The sequence below is a fragment of the Prenolepis imparis genome, unplaced genomic scaffold (genome assembly GCF_030444845.1).
Source record: "Prenolepis imparis isolate NDT839.2.m4 unplaced genomic scaffold, iyPreImpa1.0 SCAF_8, whole genome shotgun sequence".
Taxonomy (NCBI): Eukaryota; Metazoa; Arthropoda; class Insecta; order Hymenoptera; family Formicidae; genus Prenolepis; species Prenolepis imparis.
In genome coordinates, this window is record NW_028141166.1 from 13,014,080 (window position 1) to 13,041,381 (window position 27,302).

Below are 27,302 nucleotides of genomic sequence, written 5' to 3' on the forward strand. Positions count from 1 at the left end.
TTGAAGAGATGTGATAATATATTTTTTACATGTGCATACACACACACACACACGCGCACCGCGCGCGCTTAACACACATTCGTGTATATATATTTCTATTTCTATATATTTTATAATTATAGAGCTTTTGTATGTATGTATATTTTTCTCACTTATAATAAAAGAGAAATATAAAACTAATATTTCGTAAAGATATATATATTTACAAAATAACATTTATATAGTTAGGCAATGCAGCTTTGGTTTATTAAAGATTTTTTATCTAAAAATCTATTTCTACTTTATAGATATATCTTGTTTTTTTTGCAGTTAATTATTTTAGTATAGAATTATTTTGACAAATATTTTTAAAAAATTTTTTAATTTCTTAAAAAGAGTTGCAAGATAAACAGAAGAAAAGTTATAAAAATTACTGTCAATTTTTTATGTCTACATTATCTTAAATTAAATAATTAAACAATTGAAATTTTCTTTAATAACACATTTATGAATTATACTACAAAATGATAAAATTGTGTGAGATTATATACTTATTTGTACATTATAATATAATTCTTAGTCATTAGTTTAAGATTTATTGCAAATAATGAAAAGCTTGTTAATTGTTAGCTTTTTGCGTATTCGAAGATTGTGGAGTTAATAAAATTAATGTTGGGAGAAATTGCTAAAATTTATCCAAAGAAATTTTTAAAGAAGAATATTTAAATAAATTAGTCTTTAAATATATCTAGTAATACATATGAAAAAATTCACTACATTTTTAGCCAGAGATACCTTACTAATCGAGAGAATTATCTCATATGTTAAAGATCCCAACTAAATAAATGATGTTTGACTAGCATATCACGAACCCCGTCTTTTAAAGGCTGCGATTGTTCCTTTTTGGGCGGTAGTTCCCAGTCGGGGTTCAAGTTAAATGCAAATTGGCTTAGTATTCTTAATTCACATTTGATTTGTACCCAACCTGGACTATTTATGAAACTCCATGGATGATACCTAAATAACAGAGTATAACACAGACAAATATTAGATTTATACATAAATTTTAACACAAAGAGTATGTGTGTGTTTTTACACTTACCATTTTTGTACTATTTCTACGCAGGAACATAAGACCTCTAACCATAAATGAAGTACTTGTTCGTTTAATCCAAGACAGATGAGAGAGCGTAATTTTACATCCATCTGAGCATGTGCGTTATCATGTGTTAGATTTACAGATTGAACGCAACGATATAATAACTGAAACAATTATTTTATTACTTGTTGAATATATATATGAGAGAGAGAAAGAAGAATAATAATGCAATACAATATAAATAATCTATAGTACCTCTTCTGGCGTCAGAACTTTACCATCTTCGTCCAATCTGTATGTTTTGCACAATACTAATCGACTGTAAACAGAATTGAAATCTTTCTCCACTTCCCTATTAGAAGCCTCTTCTATAAATAGCCATGGATGACATGGTCCGCCCAAAAATGACGGTCTCTTCATTCCATGCTCTAATACTGCTTTCACGGTGGGACACAATGTACCTCTTACTAAATCGGTAACAGCTTCGCTAACTGCATCATCTCCGGCGCATGTATATTGTTTACTTCGTTCATCTAGCAATTCTACAAATTTTGCAGGAAACCATCCTAAAATGTGTCGTCAGATTATGTGTGTGTGCTTAATATAAAATAAATACTATAAGATTTCTTCTAGACATATATTACCTCTCAGTCCATTGAGTTCTCCTACCCAACAATGTTCATCTTTTTGACTAATTATTGTAATTATATCGTTCTTTCGAAAACCGAGCTCATCATCATCGTGTCTCTCGAAATCTGTAACATAATCAATTGTAAAATAGTTTCAACTGTCTCGAAATTTTACTAAATAAATTCTTTAAACTAATAGCAACAATAGAAAAAGTATTTGAACCTAGTAAAGCTTTGGCTCTTCTCTTTCGCGTTCGTGATACGTTGACATAATTATCATGATCTTTTGCGTGACTTTCCATAGTATAATCTGCTATGAGAACAATATTATTTAATTTTGGATCCACATTTATGAAATGTCTCGCAACTTGTAAAACAGCTTCCCTTAAATCGACTAGAATTTCTGAAAGTTTCATATTCATATTAAGTTGGATAGTGCAATAATTTTCTTGAAGAATTGAGAAATCTATACTATGTATATGTACCCGTTTGACGAATATTTTTAGACTTTGCATCATCTTCACCATCATCATTGCCAAACAAAATTGTTTGTAACATTGATTTACTTCGCTTCATTTGACGTCTACATAAGCAAAAGACATATATGAAAAAATAGAGATTCAATTTAAATTATCGTGATTATTAAATTAAGATTAATAATAATAATAATGATAGACATATTTTTCATTACCTATTCAAATGTTGTTTCGGTAAATTTGGTACTGCATCTGGATTCCCTACTAGTCCACCTTGATCAGCCATTAAATATGCTAAATGACGACGTCTATGAGTTTCAACTAATACATCTGTTAGTGACCCACTAATTTCTAATGATACCTGAAATATGTATTAAACAGATATTAAAACAATGTTGAAACTTTGTTATAACATAAGTAAAATTATATCAAGAAAAACATACATTAAATAATTGGTCCACATCATCAATATCACCTGGTATGTCTGAGAGAGCGTTAAATATTTGTGCAGAGTTCTCCAATTGTTTTAAATCATTTTCTGAAAAAATATTTAATAACAATAAGCGTGTGCAATTATATATGAAAGGATATATCAGTATAAATAATCAGTATAATAAATACCTTTTATTTTCAACATTCCAAGTGTGATTTGAAATAAAACTATAGATCCATCGAAAAGAAACATATCCCATATTCGCAATAATATTTTCATGTGTACAACTGATGCAAATAAAGTCAAAAACCAGTGCAGAGATATGAGACTTAATTCTATGTCATGTACTGCCAAAACATGATCTATATCAGGAAGATAATTAGTTACTAATGTGCGAAGCACTTTTTGGTCAGCTTGAATACCTGTGTAAAAAATAATTAGAATTTAACATTATATAATTGACAATATAAACTTTTTTGCGACTTTAAATATAACATCAACAGAGAATGTATTTACCCAACAATGTTGAAGAGTAATAAGAAGCTGGTAACAAATCTTCTACTATTGTTGCCATCATCCAAAATGCATCCTCCTCTTCCAAGAGCAATAATAATGATGCCGCCATTGTACCTGTGCCCTGGCAGTAACTTGATGCAACAGGAAAACAAAATTATATGTTAGTATATTTATGTTAACTTAATGAGATAAACTTAAAATTGCACGTTTGCATCTTTCCATACCCAATATCGGGATATAGCCAAGCTAAGGCACGCATAACACGCCTTAAACGGGGTATACCGGTACTATGGAGATGACTGAAACATGCATTGGCTGGCATAATGCGAAGGAGATCTTTCTCTATTTGTTTATTGGTCATTAAAGCATCATTACTTGAGGCTTTTACTATATCTTTGTAGAATATTTCCGACGTTTCCGACGAACATTTTTTCTGGAGTGCTCCTGTAATTAAAAATATATTTTTATAATTTACAGTCTAATTTATATTCATTTGTTGTTTTGTACCTGACATGCGCATCCAAATTTGAGGTCTCAGAGAATGAGGTATCCCACGCCGAACCATTTCACGCAATTTATCCGTGCGAGGTAGTCTTAGATCCATATTTTGCCAAGAGAGTTCTGCTATTTCTTTGTTATGGCTAAATTCTAAGAGAGCAACCCATTGCAATCTGAAAAGTTAAATTAATAATGTATTTTGATTATATTCTCTATTTCTATATATATATATTTCATACATATAACTATAAACATTTATAAATTTGTCTATTTTATATTAAATACAGGAAAAGCTTATAATTAACCTGTGTTGAGGATCTTCAACAAATGGTATTCCCAATAATTTCTTCGAACTCTGCTCAGGACCATCTTCCTCCTCCACACGAAAACCAAATTCGTCAAATCTAAATTTTACAGTTAAGAAACAGTTATAATTACTATATATTCTGTAATATTACATTTTCTAATTGCATATTTTCTAAATATAATAATTTTTATTGTGTGCAAAATAATAAAATAATAAATCTTTATATAATGTATATTTAAAACAGAAACTCCAGAGAGTATATTTTTGTATATTATTCGAGATGTATATAAACCTTACCTGTATTCAGGTTGTGAATTTGGATCATCAGGTTGATTCAATTTAGCCAAGATGTCTTGTGGCCACATAGATGAAGTTAATGCTGAAAAAGAACCACCTGGTGCTGGCGACAGAGTTTCGCCACATAAACCTCCAATCTCCACTTCAACTTCATCTTCAGAGACAGCTGTTTCTAACTTTTTCTAAAATACCCAAATGGTAAATTGCATTAAAAATATTTAGGTAAACAGTTGAATTTACTCTTCATTAATATAAGTTGAAATCTTTAAAAATAATTTTGATAATATTTCTTTAACTTTCTACTGTCTTCAAGTCACACATTGATTTTATTGTTGCTTCATTATTTCTTCTTTAAATGTATTTGTTTAATTGTCAATCTATTATAACTTTGAAATTACAGGAACCTATTTCTGGACTTGATAGTCACTTGGTGTGTTCCTTATTTTAGTTAATTTATATCTATATATTCATATATTCATATAGATATAAATTAACTAAAATAAGGAACACACCAAGTGACTATCATTTGATTCATAAGTTTTTCTCTCTCTTTATAAACTGATAAAAAATAATTTGTATAATAAAGTTATTAGAATTGATATATACTATAAACTTATCGAATACTCACGTTATGCTCCTTTTTCCCGACATAACCATCGTGATCGCGAACATTAAAGAACGACTTGGCCAGATCCATCGTGTCGATCTCGTAGTATCTCGTAGTATCTCGTTTATTAGCGCGTCAAATCTTCATTGACACTTGGCAGCTGTCAAAGTGTATGGACATGAATGCCTGGAGCACGATTTTTTGTTGTACCTCCAGCTTAAGATATCCGATGTTTTTGACAGTGTCAACTAATAATTCCACGAGAAACACCGGCGTGACCGCTTTCTCTGGAGATACTCTCTATCTATATAATTACATTTCGTCTCAATTTCGCTATCAAACACTCTAGTACACCGAGGTACTAAATAATGGCTAAAAGTGCTAAAACTAGAAAAGAAGAGAAAGAGAGAGAGAGAGAGAGAGAGAAAGAGAAGGAAAGATCCCGTTATCTTCTACGCACATAATCTTCGAGAAACGTCAGCAGGGGGCAGCACCTGTCAAAAGCGAGAGATGCGCCGTGCGAGAAAACATGGCGTAAAGTGAGCGTGTTGCTCGTGTGTCAGTGATTTCGGTAAGAGGTCAGTTCCTGAATCTCGGTGTCGGTGTAAAAATCGCGAGCGAGTTCCAGCGGAATTTATCGTTTTAGATAGCCGTAGTTAGAGGACGGATTATCGTCGAGTGGAAATTGCGGAATTGGTCGGAGAGACACGCCGGGAGACACTCGCAGGAGAGAGCAGTCCCGATTCAGTAGGTAGTCTCTCTTGGCCTGTCATCGAGGGATACTCTCGTTCTGCCGGCCGCCCAGCCATTTCACAGAGATTCCACCTCGCCAGCCATCCAGCGCCCCGCGGTAATGTCCGTTTCGAATCCGAATAATCCGCGAGCATTTCGCGATTTCGCGCGCGCGAAACCGCGGCCGGAAAACCTCTGGTCTGGCTGGCCTAATAAGCTTCTCCTGGCACGACCACGCATTCCGATCCTCTGAGTGCTTGTGCACCGTCTCGGACGTTTTAACGTTGATACGTTGTTATTATACTCCTAAGTAGTTATTTGTACATTTTTACATAACGCCCGCGTAATGACACACATAACGCGCACGTAATCGCAACGCAATCGGATCCAGGAGATTTTCGACAACATTTCTCTCTGTTATAAAAAGTTCCAAATATTGACTTATTCAAAATATTACTCTTTTGTGTCTTCTTGTTTCTTTCTATGCGAATATGTATTATACTGAAGCTTTATAACAGACTTGAGCGCTAACTGCAAGTAACAATCTTATTCTGCAAGAGTTAAATAGTTAGAATTTTTTTCTTTTCAATTAAGTTCTATGCTACTTTTGATTATTATTTATCAAGTTATGTTTATTGCATTACATAAAATTCATTGTATTTCATAAAGTTACAGTTGCGAGAGATTAAGAGCATACTACAAAAATATGAACAAATTGTAGAAAACACTATGAATAGTAGAAAATTGTTTATTTTTTAATCAAGTTAATTTGCTTCGAGCAGTCCATATTTCTCATGATAATTTGTCTTAATCAGTTCTTTGAATTATGTGATTTTAATTTTTTAGATTGGATAAGTTTTAATTAGGAACAAGCATGCTTTTCTATTAAAATATACATCAGTAATAAACTAGTACAATAAAGATTAATAAAGTTTTAATAATGGAAATCTGCTTAATTTATATACACACATATACATATTCTGTATAAAATATATATTTTAAGTAGACAAAGAATTAATATACTTTGTATCATTTATCTGTACACACACATTTAGATTATAATTTTCTAAAAACTACTACACTTTATAGTGAATAGAAAATTGAAAAAAAGGAAGAGATAATATATTTTTATCTTATATAAAGATATGATAAAAATGTGTATATGTGGCTGTTCACATATTTATGTAATAATTACATAGATATACACAAAATATATATAAATTTGTGTAGAATATAATTTAGATGACAATTATAACATGTGATTAGAGTAGTTAATTAATTTTTATTGAATTATAAAAAGGTTAATTATTAAAATTATTTTTTAACTCTGTATGTCACAGTTATAAAAAAGAAAAATTATAAAACAGGGAAGCACAGGGAGACAGAAAGAGAGACGGGTTGTGATCTCAGGAAAGAGAGCCATTTCACAAGCTTGGTTTAGACATTCTAAATATAGCTGGAGGCTCTATAGGCTTTCCGTACTGTGTCATGCCGTGCAGAACAGCATCCTGCTGTGTTGCGTAGATCTTGCTCATTTTCCACCGTCAGTATGGCATTATGCCAATTTTTGTCTGCTTGAGAGTATCTGTGATAAGCTTTTAATAATCACTTTTTGAAAATCTGTCACTCTTATTAATAAAAGAGAAACTATGCTTGAAGGAGAGATGCTGCTTTTTGCTCTATATATAATATAATATTTTTTCGTTGAAAGATCTTTAATGATTTTAATGGAATTTTTAAAGAAAAAATTTTAATGGATTAAATATAAATCGACATTGTATATACGAAATATTTGCAACTAAACTGTAAAATAAATTATAGTAGTAGATTTTTCTTAAAAAGTTTTTTGCCTCAAAAATATCTTGATAGTTTTAAAAATGGGTTTGATATAATTGAGTTGATATAGTTGATATTGATATAATAGTTTTACCCTAAAAATTATTATAATAAATATTTGATTTGATAAAATACATTTATGCATTTATGTCATTTTGTTTACAGATCATGGTTTGCAGAGCCGATGAAAAGACTCAAATATGTGTGGTCCAATTCAATTTACCTTACGAGGTTAATCAGAAATCTTGCACTAGTGACAAGTTTTCCTTATATGTATCTACATGCGTGAAAGATCTTTACAATTATATTGAAGAACATTATCATATGCAACCAGATAGCTTTAGATTAATTTTATGCACATCAACATGCAAAATGGTTATTAACTTTTTAAATACATAATGATATATATATATATATATATATATACACACAAACGTATAAATATACATATATAATACTAATGTAATGTCTTATGTGTAATATTAGATCAATTTGGATGATGTGAAAGACAAGACAATGGAGGAAATTGGAGTAGATTTCTCGATTGATCCAACTTCAGCTGGATTAAAAAATACTCTATTTGTTCTTGATCCGCAACGACCTTTTGTTGTTGATGAAACACTACTAAAAAAAAAGGAATACAGTCTGCCAACGTACAATCTCGCAGGTGCGCCAGCTCTTCAGCTACATGTATGGGGAAAAGAGGATATTGTTAGAGAAGATGCGAGGGAAGATGTTAGAGATGGTAAAGAGGAAGTTGACTTTAGAAGTTTCATTAAGACTGAGACAAGTATGTAATATATATATATGTATATATATATATATATATGTGTGTGTGTGTATATATATATATATATATATACACACACATAAATTTAAAATTATTCTAATATAAATTCGTAAAGATTAACACATATTTATTTTCTCGTTAAAATAATATATTTGGATGATTAATATTTCATAAATTCTTTAAGGCTATGTTGGTTTAGTCAATCAAGCAATGACCTGCTATTTGAATAGTCTTCTTCAAGCATTATATATGACGCCAGAATTTCGTAATGCACTGTATAATTGGGAATATGTAGATGGTTCAGAAAAAGATGAAGCCTTAAGCATACCATATCAATTACAGAAATTATTTCTCAATTTACAGGTATAATATATATTTGGAATATATAAATACTTACTATTACACTACTAAACTTACTGCAATTTTTTTATTTTTAATTAAATTTGCATGTTTTCAATATGCATAACACAATTATATTTTTTTTAACAGACATCTACAAAATCTGCAGTAGAAACTACATCCTTAACTAAAAGTTTTGGATGGGATTCTACCGAAGCATGGCAACAGCATGATATTCAAGAGCTTTGTAGAGTTATGTTTGATGCATTGGAGCAGAAATTTAAAAATACAGAACAAGCGGATCTGATCAACAGACTTTATGAAGGTACAAAATATCATTATGTGTGAGTTGGACAAAATCTCTAATTTGCCTTCTATGTTGTTAGGAAAGATGATTGATTATGTTAAATGTCTCGAGTGTGGAACAGAGAAATCAAGAGAAGATACATTTCTCGATATCCCATTGCCAGTTAGACCATTCGGCAGCAACATTGCATATAATAGTGTGGTAATATATCATATAGTGAAATTTGAAATATCATTTTTATATTTCTATATAAGAAAAAAGCTTTCTTTTGTAGGAAGAAGCAATCAGAGCGTTTGTTCAATATGAAACATTGGAAGGAACTAATCAGTATCATTGTGAAAAGTGCAACAAAAAATGCGATGCGCATAAAGGATTGAAGTTTACAAAGTTTCCGTACCTATTAACTTTACACCTCAAGCGATTTGACTTCGATTACAAAACTTTTCATAGAATCAAGCTTAATGATAAGTATGTAAATTGTATGCAATATTATATTGATTTAGTGAAAATTCTGCTGTTTATTGTAAACTTGTATTAACTAAGCTATGCAATTGCAGAGTTACATTCCCAGATATATTAAATTTAAATTCCTTCATTTCGTCCACAACGAGTCAAGAATCCCCAGGTGGCGAGGAAGACATTGGCTTAGGTATCAAATGCGATGATAGCTCTACAACGGATAGCGGTACTTTAGACGACGATTGTGCACCATGCGACAACAGCCTTTCCAACAGTAATCATTCAGCCAATCATGATCAAGATGATGATGAAGGTATAATATTAGGATATTGTCATTTATAGAAACAATTTTCAGAATTATTAGAAGATGTATATGTCCACCTTCAGGTATTGATATGAGCAATGGACCATCGACATCGAGTTGTACTACGCATAATCATGAGAATGAAAAGAATCGAGGAACTTACATGCTAGGAAAAGGCCCATATATGTACGAACTGTTCTCAATCATGATTCACAGCGGCAGCGCGAGTGGAGGCCATTATTACGCTTATATAAAAGATTTTAGAACACAAGAATGGTTATGTTTTAATGACCAAAGTGTAACTCAGGTATGAAAATGGATTTTGTAAAAGTTTCGTTTGATTATTTGATGTCATTGATAATTTTTTTCCATAATTTTGATTATAATTTCAGATAACTCACGATGACATTCAAAAAACGTATGGTGGAGGACCATCAAGAGCGTATTATAGTGGCGCGTATAGCAGCAGCACAAACGCATATATGCTCATGTATAGGCAAATTGATCGTACTCGTAATACTTTGCCTATGCAAATCCAAGATTTTCCACGACATATTCAAGTATGTGATTAAAGTAAAAACTAGAATTTAAAGATAAATTTGAACAAATTGTGTAGATTGATTTGAGAAATTAGAGATAGGAACGTTTGAACATGTCAAATTAAAATGGTTTTTTTAATTTGAATGAAACCAATGGTCAAATTGTTTGATCAATTCGCAATTCAAGTCAGTTACAAGCAAAGAAATTATTTTTGGATATTGAATGCATAGTATCTGAAATTTTCATAGTATAATTTTTGGCAACAGTTTCTCTTATGAAATTCTCAGGGGGGAAATACTGTTATTTACTATTTCGTGTTCTCAAAACTATTTTTTTTACAAGTTATTGTTTTAATTGCAATTTAATCAATATTTTATTCCTTCAAGATTATTTAAAAGCATTTTATCATCTTATTTGTAGGAACTATTGAAGAAAATGAAAGAAAATGAAGATAATGATAGAAAAAATCGTGAGAAACAAATGTCCATACCTAGGTTGAAAATATACTGTCATCATCCGGTAGAGGGAAAATTGATGAATATCAAATTATACGTTATGTCCGACATTACGTGGGCCGAGGCAACAGAGAAAGCTTATAAGAAATTTGGCCTCGAAAATGTAGTGAGTCTAGATCAGTGCCGTTTAGTTAGTTACGAACATAATACCGATTTAATAGAATGCAGTTACGACGATCGAGAGCACGAATCTGTTGGAAGTATATGGCGTATTTCACGTCGATTCGATTTATTGTTAGAAATTCGTCGCAAAGATCAAAAGTTTGAAACATATTTACCAGGTGGTGAGTACACAATTGAATAGGTGTGCATAGCTAATTACGTTGTGAAAAAATTTTAAACTTTATTAACTTTTTTAACATTACATTTCAGGAGTTGCAACTAAAGTATTTGTCATAGATGTAGCCAGAGAGGAAGTAATTGGTGGTCCGATCGATATTCGAGGTTCTTTGTCGCAAAGTGTTAAAGAATATAAACAAATCGTAGGAAAAATTATTAATATGGATCCTAAGCAAATGAAAGTAATATTGCGAAAACATCCAGAAACTAGACTTGTGGAAAATGATGATAGTGATCTTCAAACTGAAGGATTTTATAATGCAAATAAAGTATTCATATCAACAATGTACGATATAGATAATAACAAATCTTTTCTAGAATCAACAGTATACAGAGTTATAGAGAATTTTAGATACGTTATTTCATTGCATGTCCAGTTACCAGATATCAGCAAAGGTAATTTATATATAACTTTTAAATAATTTTATATAATTTTTTTATTTATATATTTATAAAAATTTTCATTTTTTATACAGAAACATTGGAAGAGTTGAATATCCCGTTGTTAGATGATAAACATGAGGAAAAGGAGAAGCCTGTTAGCAATGGCTCACCTAAACTGTGCGTTGCCGAGTCGCATTGTGACCTCAATCTGAAATACAATGAAAATTCGAAAGGTTGTGCACGAAGTAACGAAGATACCACTATTCGAAATATAAGTCCTCAATTAGGGGAAGCTGAAGAGTGGAATACACCTGAACAGAGTAATAGCGAAGATAGTAGTCTTAGCGATAGTGATAAAACGTTAGTCGGCGATGCACCAGAGGGTGTCGACATTGAACCACAGTCGTGGCATATGCCATATAGGCCATATAGAGTAGTACATAGTAGTACATTTAGAGAGTACAAGATTTCAAAGCAATTCGAAATAGAAAATTGGGACATTGATGACGATTCTGAATATTATTTTAGAGCTACGCCTTATACAGATAGTACTCAACAAAAATGTACGTTCTCGAATTAAATCTTTCTCTTATTGTTAGTGATTATGATTGTCTCGATTTCTTTCAATTTAATTATTCTTTCTCTCTTTGTAGTACTTAAAGTATTAGTTGATAAAAGAATGAGATTAAGCACTTTGAAAAAAGATTTGGAACCGTTCGTAAGTGTACCTGTGGATTATTTCAAAATTTTTCGTTTATCGAATTCCGGTGAATCGGAATGTAGCTGTCTAACAGAACAGCTTAACTCGTACGAGGATGGTGAAAGACTTAACGTGAAACTCGGACGAGCCTTACGTAGCGGAGAATTCAAAGTAAAATTATATCAACTATTGGTCGACTCCACTGAGGTTTGATTCATTTTTTATTCATATTTTGTATACAAGTTTTATATTGATATTATTAGAGTTTTAATTGTAAATTAAAATTTTATTAGCCTTATAAATTTTTGTGCGAATGGATCGTCTCGAAAGATATGACGGTTGGGCAGGCGAAAAAAGAGATACTGGCAGAAATAAAGAGAAAATACGATATAGATATACCGTATGAAAAATGTCGGCTTAGAAAAAAATATTATAAGACAGCCGCAAAAGTATTCTTAAACGAACAGAAATTCGAAGATCTCCGATTTCACTCGCAATTTGAAATGATTGTTCAAGAATTACCAGATAAAGAGACAGTCACAGATACCAATCAGATTGTCTTGTTTGTCAGAAGGTGGTCACCAGCAAAAGTGCAACTAGAACCATTTCAAGAAATTGTCATGGATAACAAAATCATCGAAGAATTAAAAAAGAAGGTAAATCATGCAAAATTGCTTTTTACAAATGAACAAAAAGAAGCGTAAATTGTTTTTATAAGGATAAAAAGGAAGTACATGGATGTCATTTTTTTCTAGCTTTCCTTAATATCAGATATTCCAGAGGAGAATATAGATATAGCAAAGGGGAAAGGTCATTTTCCATGTGACAGTTCTGTGCTTCGAATTCAAAATGAACTTGATTGGAATGAACATCACGATGGTTTAGCTTTTAATTTTGAAGATGGTGCTGTTTTCTTATATAGGTATTTATGATATTTTTGGATATTATGATGTTAATGATTCTCTAACCTCACAGTTTTTAATTTTTTTAGGGATAATAGGGAAAAACCAAAACAATTAAATGCTGACGAGGTAATGGAAATCGCTTTTAAGGAAAACTCACGCTTAACGCCGCTTACTACTACTTCAAGTTACAGTCCACGTCGAGAGAGAGCACTTAAAATATATTTGGATACCGAATGATCTTTTATAGAGAAAGCGTCTCTTAAAAACAAATTGCTAAATAGGCAGGTGTGTGAACACACAACATTTGCACGTTTATATTTGTGAAATCGGCATGTCATCAAATATCAGGTATTTTGTGTTTCAATGAGTCTTCAGCATTTCAAAGCTTCCGCGTTTCTAAAAGTTTTCGGGTTTTCTTTGAACCTATTGAATTTTGAAGACTGTTTGGATTTATGAATTGTTATATGACAACACGTAATTCAGGATCTTCGTATCCACACCTGATTTCGAGATTTTTAGAATTTATATGAAGTGTAAAATATGTAGTATATCACCTGGTCTATTGAATCAATTTTTCATCTATAGAGTCAAAATTAAACAAATTTAGTTAGCCATAAAATTTCTAATAATATGGCAATAAGCTAATTTCTTGATCATGTTTGATGAAAATTCATGTATAAATTATTGACATCGATAACTTGTACTTCTGTTATTTTCATTATATTTTTATAAATTGATTTTTCTATATGGATAGAGAAATAACTTTTATATCTTTATATATCTTAAAACGTGCTAGACTTCTTTTATCTTTGTTGAAACAATTATACATATATCTAGTATTATTTAAAAATTGCACTGTATATAAAAAAAAACTTTCATATTAACAATACTTTTTTTGTCACTTTTTTGGTTTTCAGTAATAATTATAACATATTTTGATAGTATAAATTAAGCTTTTGAATGCTACTTGATGAAGCTACTTTATGAAGCTTTGTTTTACAAATCATGTTTTAATACAATGTGTATGATGACATTAATATAGCAATGTGTTATCAAATTACTTGTATATAATCAATCATGTTATAACAAATATGTTTGATAACTTTTTAATTAACTATTGTATATTTAACTGATCTACTCTTTTTAATTTATGAAAGTGTGAACTGCGTTTATTACTTCTAATGTTTTTCGCTTGAAAGTTTTGATTTTGAAATCTGCTTTTATATAATACTCGAATAATTTTTTTTCTCTTAAAGATGAAAATTGATTAACTGGACCAAGTGATAATTTAATAGTTTTACTTGTTGTATCTTTATTTATTTTGTTACCCTCTATTAATGTTTTATTTATCGCCTGAAATTAGACTTAAAATGTTGTTTGATTATTGTTTTTATAATCGCTGAACGAATGAAAAATATTGATATTGATGCTATCTTTTAGAAAGGTAGATAACAATAAAAGTAGTGAATTATACATTGATCTTTTTGTGAATAAGTTAATTGTAAGATTATGATATATATATATATCTCTCTTGATAGGATTGTAATTTGAAATTCTCCAATCATCAGCGATCAAATATTATTCTCTGTATAATACACTGAAATTATTTGTGTGAAACAAATTATATTTATAATTATTAACAATGAAATATTGAAATGCCTGAATATCGTTTAGATATACAATTACTTATTTTACAAACCTTTATCCTTATCCAGTCGTAACCAGAAATATATATGCAATACATTGAAAACGCGTTAAAAGTAATACAGACAAGATACATTAATAAAAACATTCAAAATCTTATCTCTACTATGATGTAAAATATGTTTATATTATTATATTATAGTATAAAAAATCAAAAGAAAAATCAAGAATTTAATATATCCCTAATATAGAGATCTAATTGCATTAATTAATTTAGTAATCCATGATGATTAAAATTATTCCAAACAAGCTAGAATGTTCATATATATTTTTTAAATTTATATTGTGATGTGTTACTATCGATTTCAAGGAATTTACCGATTGAGACACTATCCCTGACGCTTATAGCGTTGTCAGCTTACTTTCTCGTTATTTTATTCTTTCTGGTTGTAGTACACGTGTACACACTTTACTCGTCAATATTCTACTTTGCAAGTGTGTCATAAGAATTTTATTATATTTATTTATCTTGTAATATTTTTTGTGGAAAAAATATATAAAAGCAAGAGTGTGTGTGCACATCACTGAATTACTACATAATGACGCGAAGCGAGACTGTGATTACCAAGGTACTAATAATTTGACTTTTTTATTATCTATTGAATGAGAATTTATACGAAAGATCACAGCTTGATTGTTTATATTTTTAGATGGAACACGTGGAAGAGAGTTTGAAAGATACTTTATACAGAGTTGAAGTAATTGAGAAAAAGCTAAAAACAAAATTACTTACTACAGAAAATCGCGAAAGATTGGAAAATGAGTTAGAAGAAGTTAAAGAAGTCCTCAGAAGAAATGAAAAAAAATTACAGAATTTAAGGAAAGAAAACTCAAAATCTTTTATAGTAGCGGCCTGTTTGATTTTTATATGCTTTCTTTTCTATGGAATATATTTGATGATTTTTGAGAACATTTAATAGTTATATATTATTAAAAGAGAAATATTGCAGTATTAATGTTTTATAAATTTTATACAAAGTATGATTCATGACTTGTCAATGAATATCGGATTTTGTAAATATTAAATATAAATACATTTTAAATTTATATAGTTTACATGCAACAATTTGCATAATGTCTAATAATACACAAATGTCCACATTAGGTAAATAAATAAATAAACATATTATGAGAACATCTAATTTTTTATGTAAAAGAAATTTTTATTTTTATATATCAATTAATATAACAATCAAGATAAAGGCTTTTTTAATATATATATTTCATGACTAATTAATGCTTGTTTTAGATTGTTATTGCATGAACATTTATTTTATATCGCAAATATGTATTTCTTCTATAGAATGCAATTTGCTATGTTGAATCAACAATATATATAAAGAGGTAATGAATTATTTAAACTTAAAAGATTGTCAGATGGAATGGGCTTTGTGATTGGATTGTACTGTCTTCAGTTATTAAGTCGTACTGAGGTGTTCCAGCTATACGACTATATATGTACTTGGCATGTGTATCAACATCCAGAAAGCTGCCACGTACTGCAGGATCTTCTTTCATAGCAGTTTTCCATTCAAGCTATATCATATAAGAATTTGTATCAGAAGTAATTTTAAACATTTATACACTATCTTCCAATAATATTATATGTATTGTATTACCAGCCACAAGAAACGTTTTCGAGGTATGATAAACTGTTCTCCCCGTATATTTCTTATCACATCTGCTCTTTCGCACCATGGCCATATCATAAAGTCCAACATGCCAGGCTTGCTCCCTCCAAAAAAGGGGGTACCTCTTTTTGCCAACTCCTGATCAAATAATTCTAAACCATTTAATGCGTCATTAAATAAATCTTGCTGTAATGTTACCATGGTTGGATAGTTGATAGAAAATACCTACAAAATAATAAATAAGTTTAAAATGCATAAATGTACTTTATAAATAAGGAATATATTCATCAATCAACATAAAGAATACCTTATGCATAGTTGTTATTACTGTATTAAATCTATCAATTAATAACTTATCCTTAGCTTTTGCTAAAGGATTACTTGGATATAATTTATTTTGAGGATAGGCATCATCCAGATAATCAGCAATAATTAGGCTCTCGTATAGTATTTCTCCTCCTTCTAATTCAATGCAAGGAACTTTATTCAATGGGCTTTTTTCTATTAACCAGTCTGGCTTATGTGTTAGATTCACATACACTACATCATATCTAAAACAATGTGTAAAGAGATTATATATACATGAAAGTTCATAAACATGACATTATTTACAATATTTAACAATTATTTAACAAAATCACTTGGAAATTGTTTCTCTACAAAAAGAGAAACTTAATGCTTCAAAAAATATAACTGCGAACAGTACTGTATTACATTATCTTCAAGAATAAAGTAGAAAAAATTATACATGTACAGAAACATGTAAAATTATTTATAAAAATCATATATATATAATCATATATATATATATATATTTTTAATTTTTTTTTAAAATACTCTAAAGAAATTGACTCTATTATATAATATATATAAAAAAAGCTTGTGCATTACGAGTATGCTTACGGAATTTGTTTGGCATCCAATACTAAATGTATCCTTTGTGCATATGGACAAAAACGCATACTGTACAAGCGTATTTTTCCAGGTACGAGGGGCGGAGGTACCGATCCTAAAAGAAAAAACTACGTGTCCATAACTGTTATTGTCAATTTTATATATTGTGTATAATTAGTGTCCATTATAAATATTTTTCTTATACCGGTACTCAAGTGTTTCGCAGTCATCCTGAGCCTCGTTATTAGCCGTGGAACGTCAGGTAGAAATTCTGTCTGTTGTTCTAAATAACGCTTGACGAATTTCCGTTATCCCCCGGCTGAGTCGAAGAATAAATATCGATGACAATATGGACAATACGAGGATTTCTCTACACGAAGATATCACATACGTGACATGGGAGAGAGAAAGATAGAGTTTAATTGCTTTATCACGGAGCATATGTGCGATGTGCGCCTTCTATGTTCATTCAATTGACTTCTCTCATTTTGTATCTTTCTCTTCTATCTGTCATTTTCTGATAAACGCTTTCGTCATCAATCATTGATGAAATATACGTCAGAATTACGAGAATTAAAAAAAAAATTCACCTGTCATTTTCTCTGTAATTATTAATTTATCAACAGAGGGTAGTAAATATTTACATATAATACGATTAGATGGCGCGTCGATTAACTTTTTGGCGCTATAACTAGCAGGGACGATTGGTAACACTGCGCCTGCGCAGTTGTCTAACAACTAACAACCAGCACCGAGCTCGATCCTGTTCTGGTCCAGTCATCCTGTACATTTTTGAGTTTAAAGAAGATTAAAGGTTTATTTAACAAGAAATAAGAAGCAGAAGGGTACAGAGATGAAAAGAGAGACAGGGAGAGTTTCCAGAAAGAAGAAGAATGATAAAAGGTAAAATTTACAAGAGAAAAGGTTATTAATAATACAAGGTTAATACTCAGTAAGAACTGGATAGTCCGAAAAGCTACTGCTCTCTCACTCATACATACTTCTTTTTATTTAAGAGAAATCTTTTAGTAAATAGTAAATATTATTAGTATCGAATGAGATATGTAATAAAATAATTGTAATTGAGTGAAATATATGCAAGAGCAAGAACCTGCAAAAATTTGAGTATGCATTGAGCATGTTCGACGCATAAGATGGCGAGCGACAAATAAACGCGCGGCGAATATATATATATATGCGAAAAGAAATTCAATTTCCTTTTTTAACAATAAGTTAAAAAGTTCAGCCCGAGATTGAGATGTACAGTCGCGGACTAAAAGGTTGTCCGCTTTTTTTTTGTATATACATTTCCCGATTTTAAGAATTTTATAAAAAAAAATTCACCTATTCCCGCCCTTTTTATATCGCATACGTGATAAAGAAACGGTAGATAATTAGAATACAACTAGATGGCGCGTCGATTAATTTTTTGGCGCTATATCTAGCAGGGATGATTGGTAACACTGCGCCTGCGCAGTTGTCTAGCAACCAGCACCGAGCTCGATCTTGTCCTGGTCCAGTCATCCTATATATTTCTAAGTTTTAAGAAGATTAAAGGTTTAATTTGACAAAGAAATAAGATGTAGAAGGGTACAGAGATGAAAAGAGAGACAGGGAGAGTTTCCAGAAAGAAGAAGAAAATGATAAAAGGTAAAATTTACAAGAGAAAAGGTTATTGATAAAATAAGGTTAATATTCCAGTAAGAACTGGATAGTCCGAAAGGCTACTGTTCACTCATATATACTTCTTTTTATTTAAAAGAAACTTTTTAGTAAATAGTAAATGTTAGTAGTATAGAATGAGATATGTAATAGAATGATTATAATTGAGTGAAATATATCCGAGAGCAAAAACCTGCAAAAATTTGAGCATGCATTGAGTATATTCGGCGCATAAGATGGCGGGTGACAAATAAACGCGCGGCGAGTATATATATGCGAAAAAAAAATCAAATTCATTTTTTAATAATAAGTTGAAAAGTTCAGCCCGAAATGAGATGTACAGTCGCGAACTAAAAGGTTGTCCGCTTTTTTTTTGTACATTTCCCAATTTTAATTTTATATAAAAAAAATTAACCTATTATTCCCGCCCTTTATATCGCATACACTAGATGGCGCGGCGATTAATTTTTTGGCGCTATATCTAACAGGGACGATTGGTAACTGCGCCTGCGCAGTTGTCTAGCAACAAGCACCGAGCTCGATCCTGTTCTGGTCCAGTCATCCTATATATTTCTGAGTTTAAAGAAGATTAAAGGTTTAATTTGACAAGAAATAAGATGCAGAAGGGTACAGAGATGAAAAGAGAGACAGGGAGAGTTTCCAGAAAGAAGAAGAAAATGATAAAAGGTAAAATTTACAAGACAAAAGGTTATTGATAATATAAGGTTAATATTCCAGTAAGAACACTGGATAATCCGAAAGGCTACTGCTCACTCATATATACTTCTTTTTATTTAAAAGAAACTTTTTAGTAAATAGTAAATGTTATTAGTATAGAATGAGATATGTAATAGAATGATTATAATTGAGTGAGATATATGCGAGAGCAAGAACCTGCAAAAATTTGAGCATGCATTGAGCATGTTCGGCGCATAAGATGGCGGGCGACACATAAACGCGCGGCGAGTATATATGTATATGCAAAAAAATTCAATTTCCTTTTTTAACAATAAGTTGAAAAGTTCAGCCCGAATTGAGATGTACATTTCCCGATTTTAATGCGCTTTACATATTTTCTCACTTTTATCGTGAAATAATATTTTTATCATAAATAAGAAGAAGATACACACGAAGAGAATGTTCTCTTATAATTTACCTTGAAAATCATGATAATCGTGGGACTATATGGTATGGAAAGAATTTTATGATAATTTCTCTGATTAATATTTATCATTTATCACAATAAAAATAATATAATATCTATCACAATAAAATATAAAACATGTTTGATTAATTTTACTAAAATTGCATAGTAAAATTAATCAAACATATTTTATATATTTTTTTTGATAGATATTTTTATTGTGATAAATATTAATCAGAGAAATTCTCATAAAATTCTTTCTATATCATATTGTCCCACGATTACCATGATTTTTAGGGTAAATTTTAAGAGAAAATTCTCTCTGTGTACATGGAATATAAAATTGTTTTCACACTTATTGTTAGCATATAAAATAGCGCGTAAACTGTATCAGAATTGTTGCTTATTTTCACAATTAATGAAATTAATATCTTTCTACAAGTAATAAAATTAAATAAGCACATATATAAAACATATAATAACTATTTATTTTTTGTAAAGTTTTTAATTTGCATAAGTAATAAGAATAACGCTTTGTTGCAATATTATTTCTGCGAAAAATTTAATTAATGAAGAGCAAAACGGATAACTCATTTTCCGCGTCGAAGCACGAATAAGACACACGCGTCTCTGAACTTTTGACACACGTCTGCTACAATGCATTATTATTGCATTCGCCTGCGATGTATATGTATATGCATCTTAAAGTCGAGTAATATACACAAGAAGTTAGATATGGAGCGGGGGCGGTTTTTGCTTATATAGGTGAAGGAGCGCGTATTTTATATAAGTGGAGGCGGTGTTGATAGCGGCGTCGAAGAAGGGTACACACAAAGGTAGAGTCGATGATGGGGAAATGGAGGTGGCGTAGGTGCTAGGTAGAACTCGTGGCAGCGGGTGGCGGTAGTCATGATCGTGGCAGCTAGTGTTGTACAAAATACCACGAAGAGAGAGAGAGACAGAAAAGGGGTGAGAGGGTGGACGAGAGAGAGAGAGAGAGAGGGGGGGGTGGTAGAGAAAGAGAGAAAATGTGTAAGGGGTAAAACGAGGTGGAAGAGGATGTGGAGGAACGGCGCGGGCGCTGATTGGTAGCAGAATCGATTAGCCAAGCCGAGCTAAACCTCCGGTACCGCGGCATGGTTCGGCGTGGCGACGCCGCGAATTTCCCGAATGGGGGTTTCCCGTTGGGGCGGACCTCGCCGAACCCGTAGAACACCCTCTCGGCCCTCTTCTCCATGGCAACCCGACCAATTCGCCAACCGCTGGCAACCAAGACTGACCTACCGTGTGTTGCTCGGCTTATTTTTCTCTCCTATCTTGCCTCCATATATACCTCTTCCCTTCTCTTCCTCATCCTTTTCCATCTCCTCCATCGCGCTGCAACTTCGTTCTTTGTGTCTCCGCGCCGGAGGACCTTTTGTCTCGTTTTTTTTTCTCGGTTTCATTTACGCACACGTGTTTACGTACACGTAAGGGATAGGAGCGAGAGAGAATAGCTGCAAAACCTCCCCTTCTTTTTTGATTTCTTCTTCGATTGCTTTTTCTGATTTTCCCTCGTTCCCTCTGTTTCTCTCTTTCTCTTTCTTCGATTAAATAGATATATGTTTCTTTTGTATCACGCTCAAGAAGGCAAACGTAAATGCATAGAGAAATGGGAACCACATTGATTTTGCCAACGACTGATACAACCCCGTCGGCACGTTTAATTAGAACATGGCGACTTTAATACAAGCGCACGACAACAAGAACAACAACAGCGCTCCCCCGATTTCCCGGATCGCGATTCTCGCGATTCTCATCTCTATTCCGTTGTGCCTTCTCCTGTTCCGTTATCACGCTAACGTCGAGAAACCGTGTTCTTCGATCTTCGAGAGGGGGATGTAGGGAGGATCGCTTATCTACCTAATCTAACGCGTTCTACGCTAGTGCCCAGACACACATCCCTCGTTCATCCACTCATCCATCACTGTCGTCGTCATCGTCATCATAGTCATCGTAGTTATTATTATTATTCGTCTCCATTCTGGAAATCACGCCTGCTCGAACATACGCGCGCGAATCTTGTATACAGACACACATATACACATACATGCATAACACCCTCTCTTCGTCGCATTCTCCCGCTAAGACTAAATTTTCTACACGCCTACGCTACACATGAAAACACCCTATCTACATGAGCGCCCTTCACGTTCACGACCCGTCCGGACCGATCCGGAAACTCCTGGATAATCATCGTTCCCCGTCGCGGTGCCGATTGCACGATCGGTCCCACAGGCCGCGCCGAGGGCCGCGCTAATCGCTTAAAATTACTCTAGGAATGCTTAGGGTCTCACTTACGAGTAATATGGTACACATCTTAAGGAGTAACGCTTCTTCGACACAAGGTACGCCTTTTTTTCGGGGACAGACTGCCGACACGCGTTAAATCGATGAAGAAAATGCGTTGACCATCTTCGCAAAGGAAAATCGCATCTCTTCTCCTTCCGGAGTTGAATACCGGATGTTATTTTATCTTTAATGTGTTTCTCATTTTTAGAAACTTCTATACGTATTATGATATTTACGTTACCGAGAAAAAATCAGTGATAAACAACAAACAATATCAATCAAGTTAAGTTAGTCAGATAAAAGTTTGCATATTGTTAGTTTGTGATTTACCTATAAACTGACATCATTTATCCCGATCTAATGCGCTTATAGCGAATATCATATGCTTAACAAATTCTTCTTTTACTTTATTTTATATATAATTTATTCAAAATATAATGGGTTCTGCATCACTATCTGTTTAAATATTTAAAGACTTTGTACTTTTAATTTTTTATTTAACTTCAATTTTAATTCAATTTATATATATTATGACAAAAAATTAAGCATTAAATAAAATAGATTTATGACTCACAAATAAAAACATTTTCCTTTTCGTTAAATATTATATTTTTAAATGATCTTAATTAACTATCGCGTGCAACAGTTCAACTGATAGATTTTCAAATCATTTTGTTCCCAAGATTGATAATATTAAAATATAATTTATAAGCTTTTTATCTCAGTACACTGAGAGAATTTTCTCTTAGAATTTACCCTGAAAATCATAGTAATCGTGGGACAATATGGTATGGAAAGAATTTTATGAGAATTTCTCTGATTAATATTTATCACAATAAAAATAATATCTATTACAATAAAATATAAAATATGATTAATTTTGTTTGATTACTTTTACTAAACTGCATAGTAAAATTAATCAAACATGTTTTATATTTTATTGTGATAGATATTATTATTTTTATTGTGATAAATATTAATCAGAGAAATTCTCATAAAATTCTTTCCATACCATATTATCTCACGATTACCATGATTTTCAGGTTAAATTTTAAGAGAAAATTCTCTCTGTGTAGATTTCGAATAAGTTAATATCAAAAAGAGATTGATCGAATAATAATTTTTTCCTTTCTTGAGAAATCTACAATATGCACAACTTTTCTAACTTTTTCTATGATATTCTCAATGTTAAATAGACAGATTCAATGTTCTGATATATTCGACATGTAATTATTTCTAAATTATATATCTCGTAAGACTTCTTCTTCTATCTTTTTCCTCTTTCTTTTTCGAGAGAGATTAGAAACAACTGTAATGTAATACGACAACCTTTGCTCCGAATTACATCATGCATTTATATGCTCCGTCTTATCAGAATCGAATTCGGTTTCGGCAATCCATCCTTTATATCGACATGGGTAGAGCAGCCACATATCTCAACGTGATTCTAAAAAGGATGGCGTAAAAGTTCGATTCTGATTGCGTGTGCCGTCGATTGATATGACTTAAACGTTGTACTTTTGTGATTATCGTCTACATATCTCACGATGACGGATGATGAAGGTGTACGGTAACGCGGTTTCGTTGTAAAATTACGTCAAAGGAACGAGCGCGAATCACGCTTAAGCGAACCACCGACACATATGCTGATGAATACGTGGCCGTATAAACACTATATGCGCTCGATAATCGTTTCTCGCACGCTCGTCGCAACGAATCGTTCCTATGTAGCGTCTCTACCCATTTCTCACGTAACAAATAAGTTAAAAGAATTTATGATACATGGGGTATTTTATTAGCTTTGGTCTGAATCGAACATGAGTACATTCCGTAAATCAGCAAGGTCTCGTTTGAAATCGAGATACACTACTTATGTAAACGTGAAGGGTGACGCGTTTTTTCTTTGATGTACACATGCCCGATTCAATCCAACCGTAAATGCCGACAATGCTCGTGAAATTTTGTCGGCTCCTTGTTTGTGTACGAGTTTCCTTTTGGACCAAACGATTTCGCATAGTTCAATTTACCGTCGTGCAATCATTTATCATTTTGTTCTCAGAAATAAAATAATCTAGCAAAATGAAACTTGCACGAAATGCGCTTTTAGATAAAGAAACGTGAAATGCATGACTAGATAAGAAAAATGAAATTAAAGAACGAAAGATAACAGAGATATACATACAAGATTTCTCTAACAAGGTCTTGCTTAATTACGTATTCTATAACTTAATTACTTAATATATTATTTGCAAATTATAAACAACTAATTTTCTTTGGTATAGATTTTGGCAAGAAATTATTAGAATTTATTTCATTTATCTCACATTAAACGCACAAGAGTTTCGTATCAGAAAATTTTGCGCGCGCGTCTCTTAACAGAGTGATACGATAACGGTAACGGTAAAAAGATTCATGCGAATTATCTCACGGACGCACACACCCTGTACTAACGTAATGCATTATACTGTATATGTACAACGTTCTTACAATATATATTTTTTTTTTTTTTTTTGAGGCGCACCCCGTCGGCCGCGGCGAATCAGAGTCCGTAAAATACTCATTACGTAAAATCGTCGCCTCTATATATAGGCGGTGCATAAATGATCACTGATTACGACGCGTTGCTTAGGTATTGCATCGAGAAATTTTACGACAATATATTGCACACTCTATTGGGGCGACTGTATCGCACGTACGGATTTAGATATTAAAATCTGTCCAAACGCGTCTTAACTGTCAATGTTTCACACGCAAATATACTCCACACACATCTCTTCCTTCTTTTAATTACTTAGCAGATAAATGCAAAGAAGCCATTGCATTATATATGGATACTGATAAAATTGAAAAGACTGCTATGCTTATTTCACTGTCGGATGTTTATGTCATAAGTAGCACAAGAAAATTTTAGAAAATAAAAATTTTGCTTTTTATATCTTAATTTTTCTATTAAATATTTTTGAAATAGAATTTTTATTTGATGTTATTAGAGTTATTAAAAGTCTTATTTATAAAAAAAAAGTTTCCTAATAAAAACAGTATTATATCATTAATAAATCCTGTACGCACGTCGCTCCCTGAACGGATGTTTGTTTTACTTTTTTTCCCGTACTATTTCGTGATTGTCGTTTACTACTTACGCGTCGATTATAAAGCTGTATCTACTTGTGATCGACAAGTGACAACTTACGGTTGTATATAACTATTCATCAGTGTTGGTCGGTGCAAATATATTTCCTTCAGAGTTTTGATATATAAATAATCTACGAATTAGGCTTAAAAGAAAAAAAAAAGGAAACAAACTTGTCAAATCGCCTATATGTTCGTATTTATTAGAAATATAATGACCGCTTTGAAAATTCATTAAAAGAAGACAATACCATAAGCGAATATACGCGGAATGGACAGATTCGTGCAAATACCTGAAGCAATGTGCGATCCGAGCCTCTGGGGGGAGCCGGGGGGAAATAAGGGTGTAATTTACGATTACGCACGTTGTCGTCGACAACGTGACAGCAACGGCTCGTACTCTTTCGATAGAAATGTTTCAACGCGGCGTGCCCAGGGCACCCCAGTGCTCGGCGGCGGGTCATGCGTAATGCGGATAGGTGCCGAGATGAGGTGGCACATGTCCGGAGGCCGTATGATGGCCGGCATACAAGTTAGCCCCCGGGCTCGTCGACCAGTAGCTCGACGCCGATTGAAAGAGGCCACCGGGTACGGAAACAGAGACCGACGCCGCCGGCGGCGGCATCAGGTTCAGCTTGGCATGACCGTAACCGGACATGAACAACTCGCTCTGATACTTGTACGCCGCCGGATCAGCCGCCGCCGGCTGCGTCGCGGCCGCCAGCCCCTGGAAATCGAACTTGTACGCGTACCTCTTGCCGTGCACCTTCGTCATGATGTTCTTGTCGTAATAATACCTGCAAACAGACCGATCCTCTATTCTGATTTCCCTTCACGATGAGCAATGCTCGGATCTATACATTTCTAGAGATTAATATTTCTGCGAGCTCTTCTCAAAAAAGTTTAGTTTGATACAGAAAAAAATATAATATAATGTTAAAATTATGAAAGTTAAAAAAGTAGTATAAGTAAATTTTTAAGCAAAAAATTGAGAACGTCTTGTTTAAAGAAGCTATATGTATCGGTACATATATGTATATCTGCATATCATGTATCTTAGAGTCTTAATATCATCACATGTAACCCATAAATCTATTGATAATGAGACTCATGATTTTTTGTCTAAAATTCTATGAAACGATCAAAATTTTGATTTTTATTATGATTTAAAAATGCGTTCATTAGTTTTATTTCTCGTTTTCAAAATCATGTTCCAATTTTAATAAAATCAATTAATATAATGTATATGATAATGAACCGTAATTGAGGTCAAAAAATTCATTATTTAACTGCTGCATGAGTACACATTATTTTTTATTATATCGTGTATTTTTCATTATATAATATATTGTGTCTCTTGAATATTGTATTATATACAAAAATATTCCGTGTTAAAAAATGCTGAATTCTAAGCTCAACATCTTCAACTTCGATGTTAAAAATGAGTCTATTCGTCTGTTCAGTAGTTCTTACACGGTGAACGAAGGGACGTCAAAAAGAGCAATCGCGTAATATAATCAGTGGATCTGATGGAAAAATAATAGCCGCGTCTACCATCGGTTTGACTGTCGGTGATTGAAATTTCTCCCCCGCGTTTCGCCACCCCTTCTCCCCCGAATCCCGACGACACCGACACATACATTCGCACGTGGAACATCCGATCGTATACACATATACCGAACGAATTTACTTTCTCCCCGAAACTTCGTCAAAACATAAATGATGGCTCGTTAATGGCTTTTCCATTTGACGTTTGTAGAAAAATGCGCCGCGTCGCGATCGTAAACGCGAGCGCAGAAATTCGCAATCATCATCT

At 32.4% G+C, this 27,302-nt stretch overlaps 5 protein-coding genes and 1 long non-coding RNA gene across 13 annotated transcripts in view; 3 read left to right on the forward strand and 3 right to left on the reverse strand.

Moving 5' to 3' along the window:
- Positions 1 to 803: 803 nt before the first annotated feature.
- LOC145940132 (small G protein signaling modulator 3 homolog) lies at positions 804 to 5,318 on the reverse strand. Of its 2 annotated transcripts, XM_083045034.1 has the most exons (16): positions 5,302 to 5,318; positions 4,863 to 5,145; positions 4,235 to 4,416; positions 3,936 to 4,034; positions 3,640 to 3,803; positions 3,357 to 3,576; positions 3,133 to 3,263; positions 2,805 to 3,038; positions 2,627 to 2,721; positions 2,399 to 2,544; positions 2,193 to 2,290; positions 1,931 to 2,110; positions 1,723 to 1,833; positions 1,334 to 1,644; positions 1,082 to 1,242; positions 804 to 996 (listed from the first exon to the last, which is right to left on the reverse strand). In XM_083045034.1, the coding sequence occupies exons 2-16, from the start codon at positions 4,929 to 4,931 to the stop codon at positions 804 to 806; spliced, it is 2,394 nt and encodes a 797-aa protein (XP_082901160.1). In that variant the 5' UTR covers positions 4,932 to 5,145; positions 5,302 to 5,318. The 2 variants fall into 2 exon arrangements, with proteins under 2 accessions (XP_082901160.1, XP_082901159.1); XM_083045033.1 differs by lacking the exon at positions 5,302 to 5,318 and having other exon boundaries at positions 4,863 to 5,250.
- Usp47 (ubiquitin specific protease 47) lies at positions 5,280 to 13,960 on the forward strand. Of its 2 annotated transcripts, none has more exons than XM_083045031.1 (18): positions 5,280 to 5,419; positions 5,488 to 5,691; positions 7,575 to 7,784; positions 7,896 to 8,199; positions 8,384 to 8,562; positions 8,689 to 8,863; positions 8,925 to 9,046; positions 9,120 to 9,313; positions 9,403 to 9,617; positions 9,692 to 9,915; positions 10,001 to 10,168; positions 10,569 to 10,947; positions 11,036 to 11,398; positions 11,479 to 11,949; positions 12,040 to 12,293; positions 12,380 to 12,742; positions 12,842 to 13,008; positions 13,078 to 13,960. In XM_083045031.1, exons 3-18 carry the CDS (start codon positions 7,578 to 7,580, stop codon positions 13,226 to 13,228), a joined length of 3,936 nt encoding a protein of 1,311 aa, XP_082901157.1. In that variant the 5' UTR covers positions 5,280 to 5,419; positions 5,488 to 5,691; positions 7,575 to 7,577; the 3' UTR covers positions 13,229 to 13,960. The 2 variants fall into 2 exon arrangements, with proteins under 2 accessions (XP_082901157.1, XP_082901158.1); XM_083045032.1 differs by having other exon boundaries at positions 5,297 to 5,412.
- A 1,076-nt stretch (positions 13,961 to 15,036) lies between these two features.
- LOC145939561 (uncharacterized) lies at positions 15,037 to 15,894 on the forward strand. Its single transcript, XM_083043978.1, has 2 exons — positions 15,037 to 15,264; positions 15,346 to 15,894. The coding sequence occupies exons 1-2, from the start codon at positions 15,235 to 15,237 to the stop codon at positions 15,610 to 15,612; spliced, it is 297 nt and encodes a 98-aa protein (XP_082900104.1). The 5' UTR covers positions 15,037 to 15,234; the 3' UTR covers positions 15,613 to 15,894.
- Positions 15,895 to 15,916: 22 nt separating this feature from the next.
- On the reverse strand, positions 15,917 to 17,521 carry LOC145939562 (pyrimidodiazepine synthase). The gene is made up of 5 exons (XM_083043979.1): positions 17,426 to 17,521; positions 17,230 to 17,335; positions 16,634 to 16,877; positions 16,315 to 16,551; positions 15,917 to 16,231 (listed from the first exon to the last, which is right to left on the reverse strand). The coding sequence occupies exons 1-5, from the start codon at positions 17,448 to 17,450 to the stop codon at positions 16,058 to 16,060; spliced, it is 786 nt and encodes a 261-aa protein (XP_082900105.1). The 5' UTR covers positions 17,451 to 17,521; the 3' UTR covers positions 15,917 to 16,057.
- Positions 17,518 to 27,302, forward strand: part of LOC145939563 (uncharacterized) — a 45,987-nt gene continuing 36,202 nt past the window's right edge. The window contains exons 1-3 of the long non-coding RNA XR_014425842.1: positions 17,518 to 18,123; positions 18,666 to 18,870; positions 19,371 to 19,569. This is a non-coding gene — a long non-coding RNA (uncharacterized LOC145939563). The remainder of the gene's footprint in view (positions 18,124 to 18,665; positions 18,871 to 19,370; positions 19,570 to 27,302) is intronic.
- The window catches only part of Ets65a (DNA-binding protein D-ETS-3), a 52,111-nt gene continuing 48,170 nt past the window's right edge, over positions 23,362 to 27,302 (reverse strand). For all 6 annotated transcript variants that reach the window (XM_083043960.1, XM_083043959.1, XM_083043958.1 and 3 more), the window contains one exon: positions 23,362 to 26,283. In XM_083043960.1, the coding sequence (XP_082900086.1) occupies positions 25,947 to 26,283 (337 nt within the window). In that variant the 3' untranslated portion in view covers positions 23,362 to 25,946. The remainder of the gene's footprint in view (positions 26,284 to 27,302) is intronic.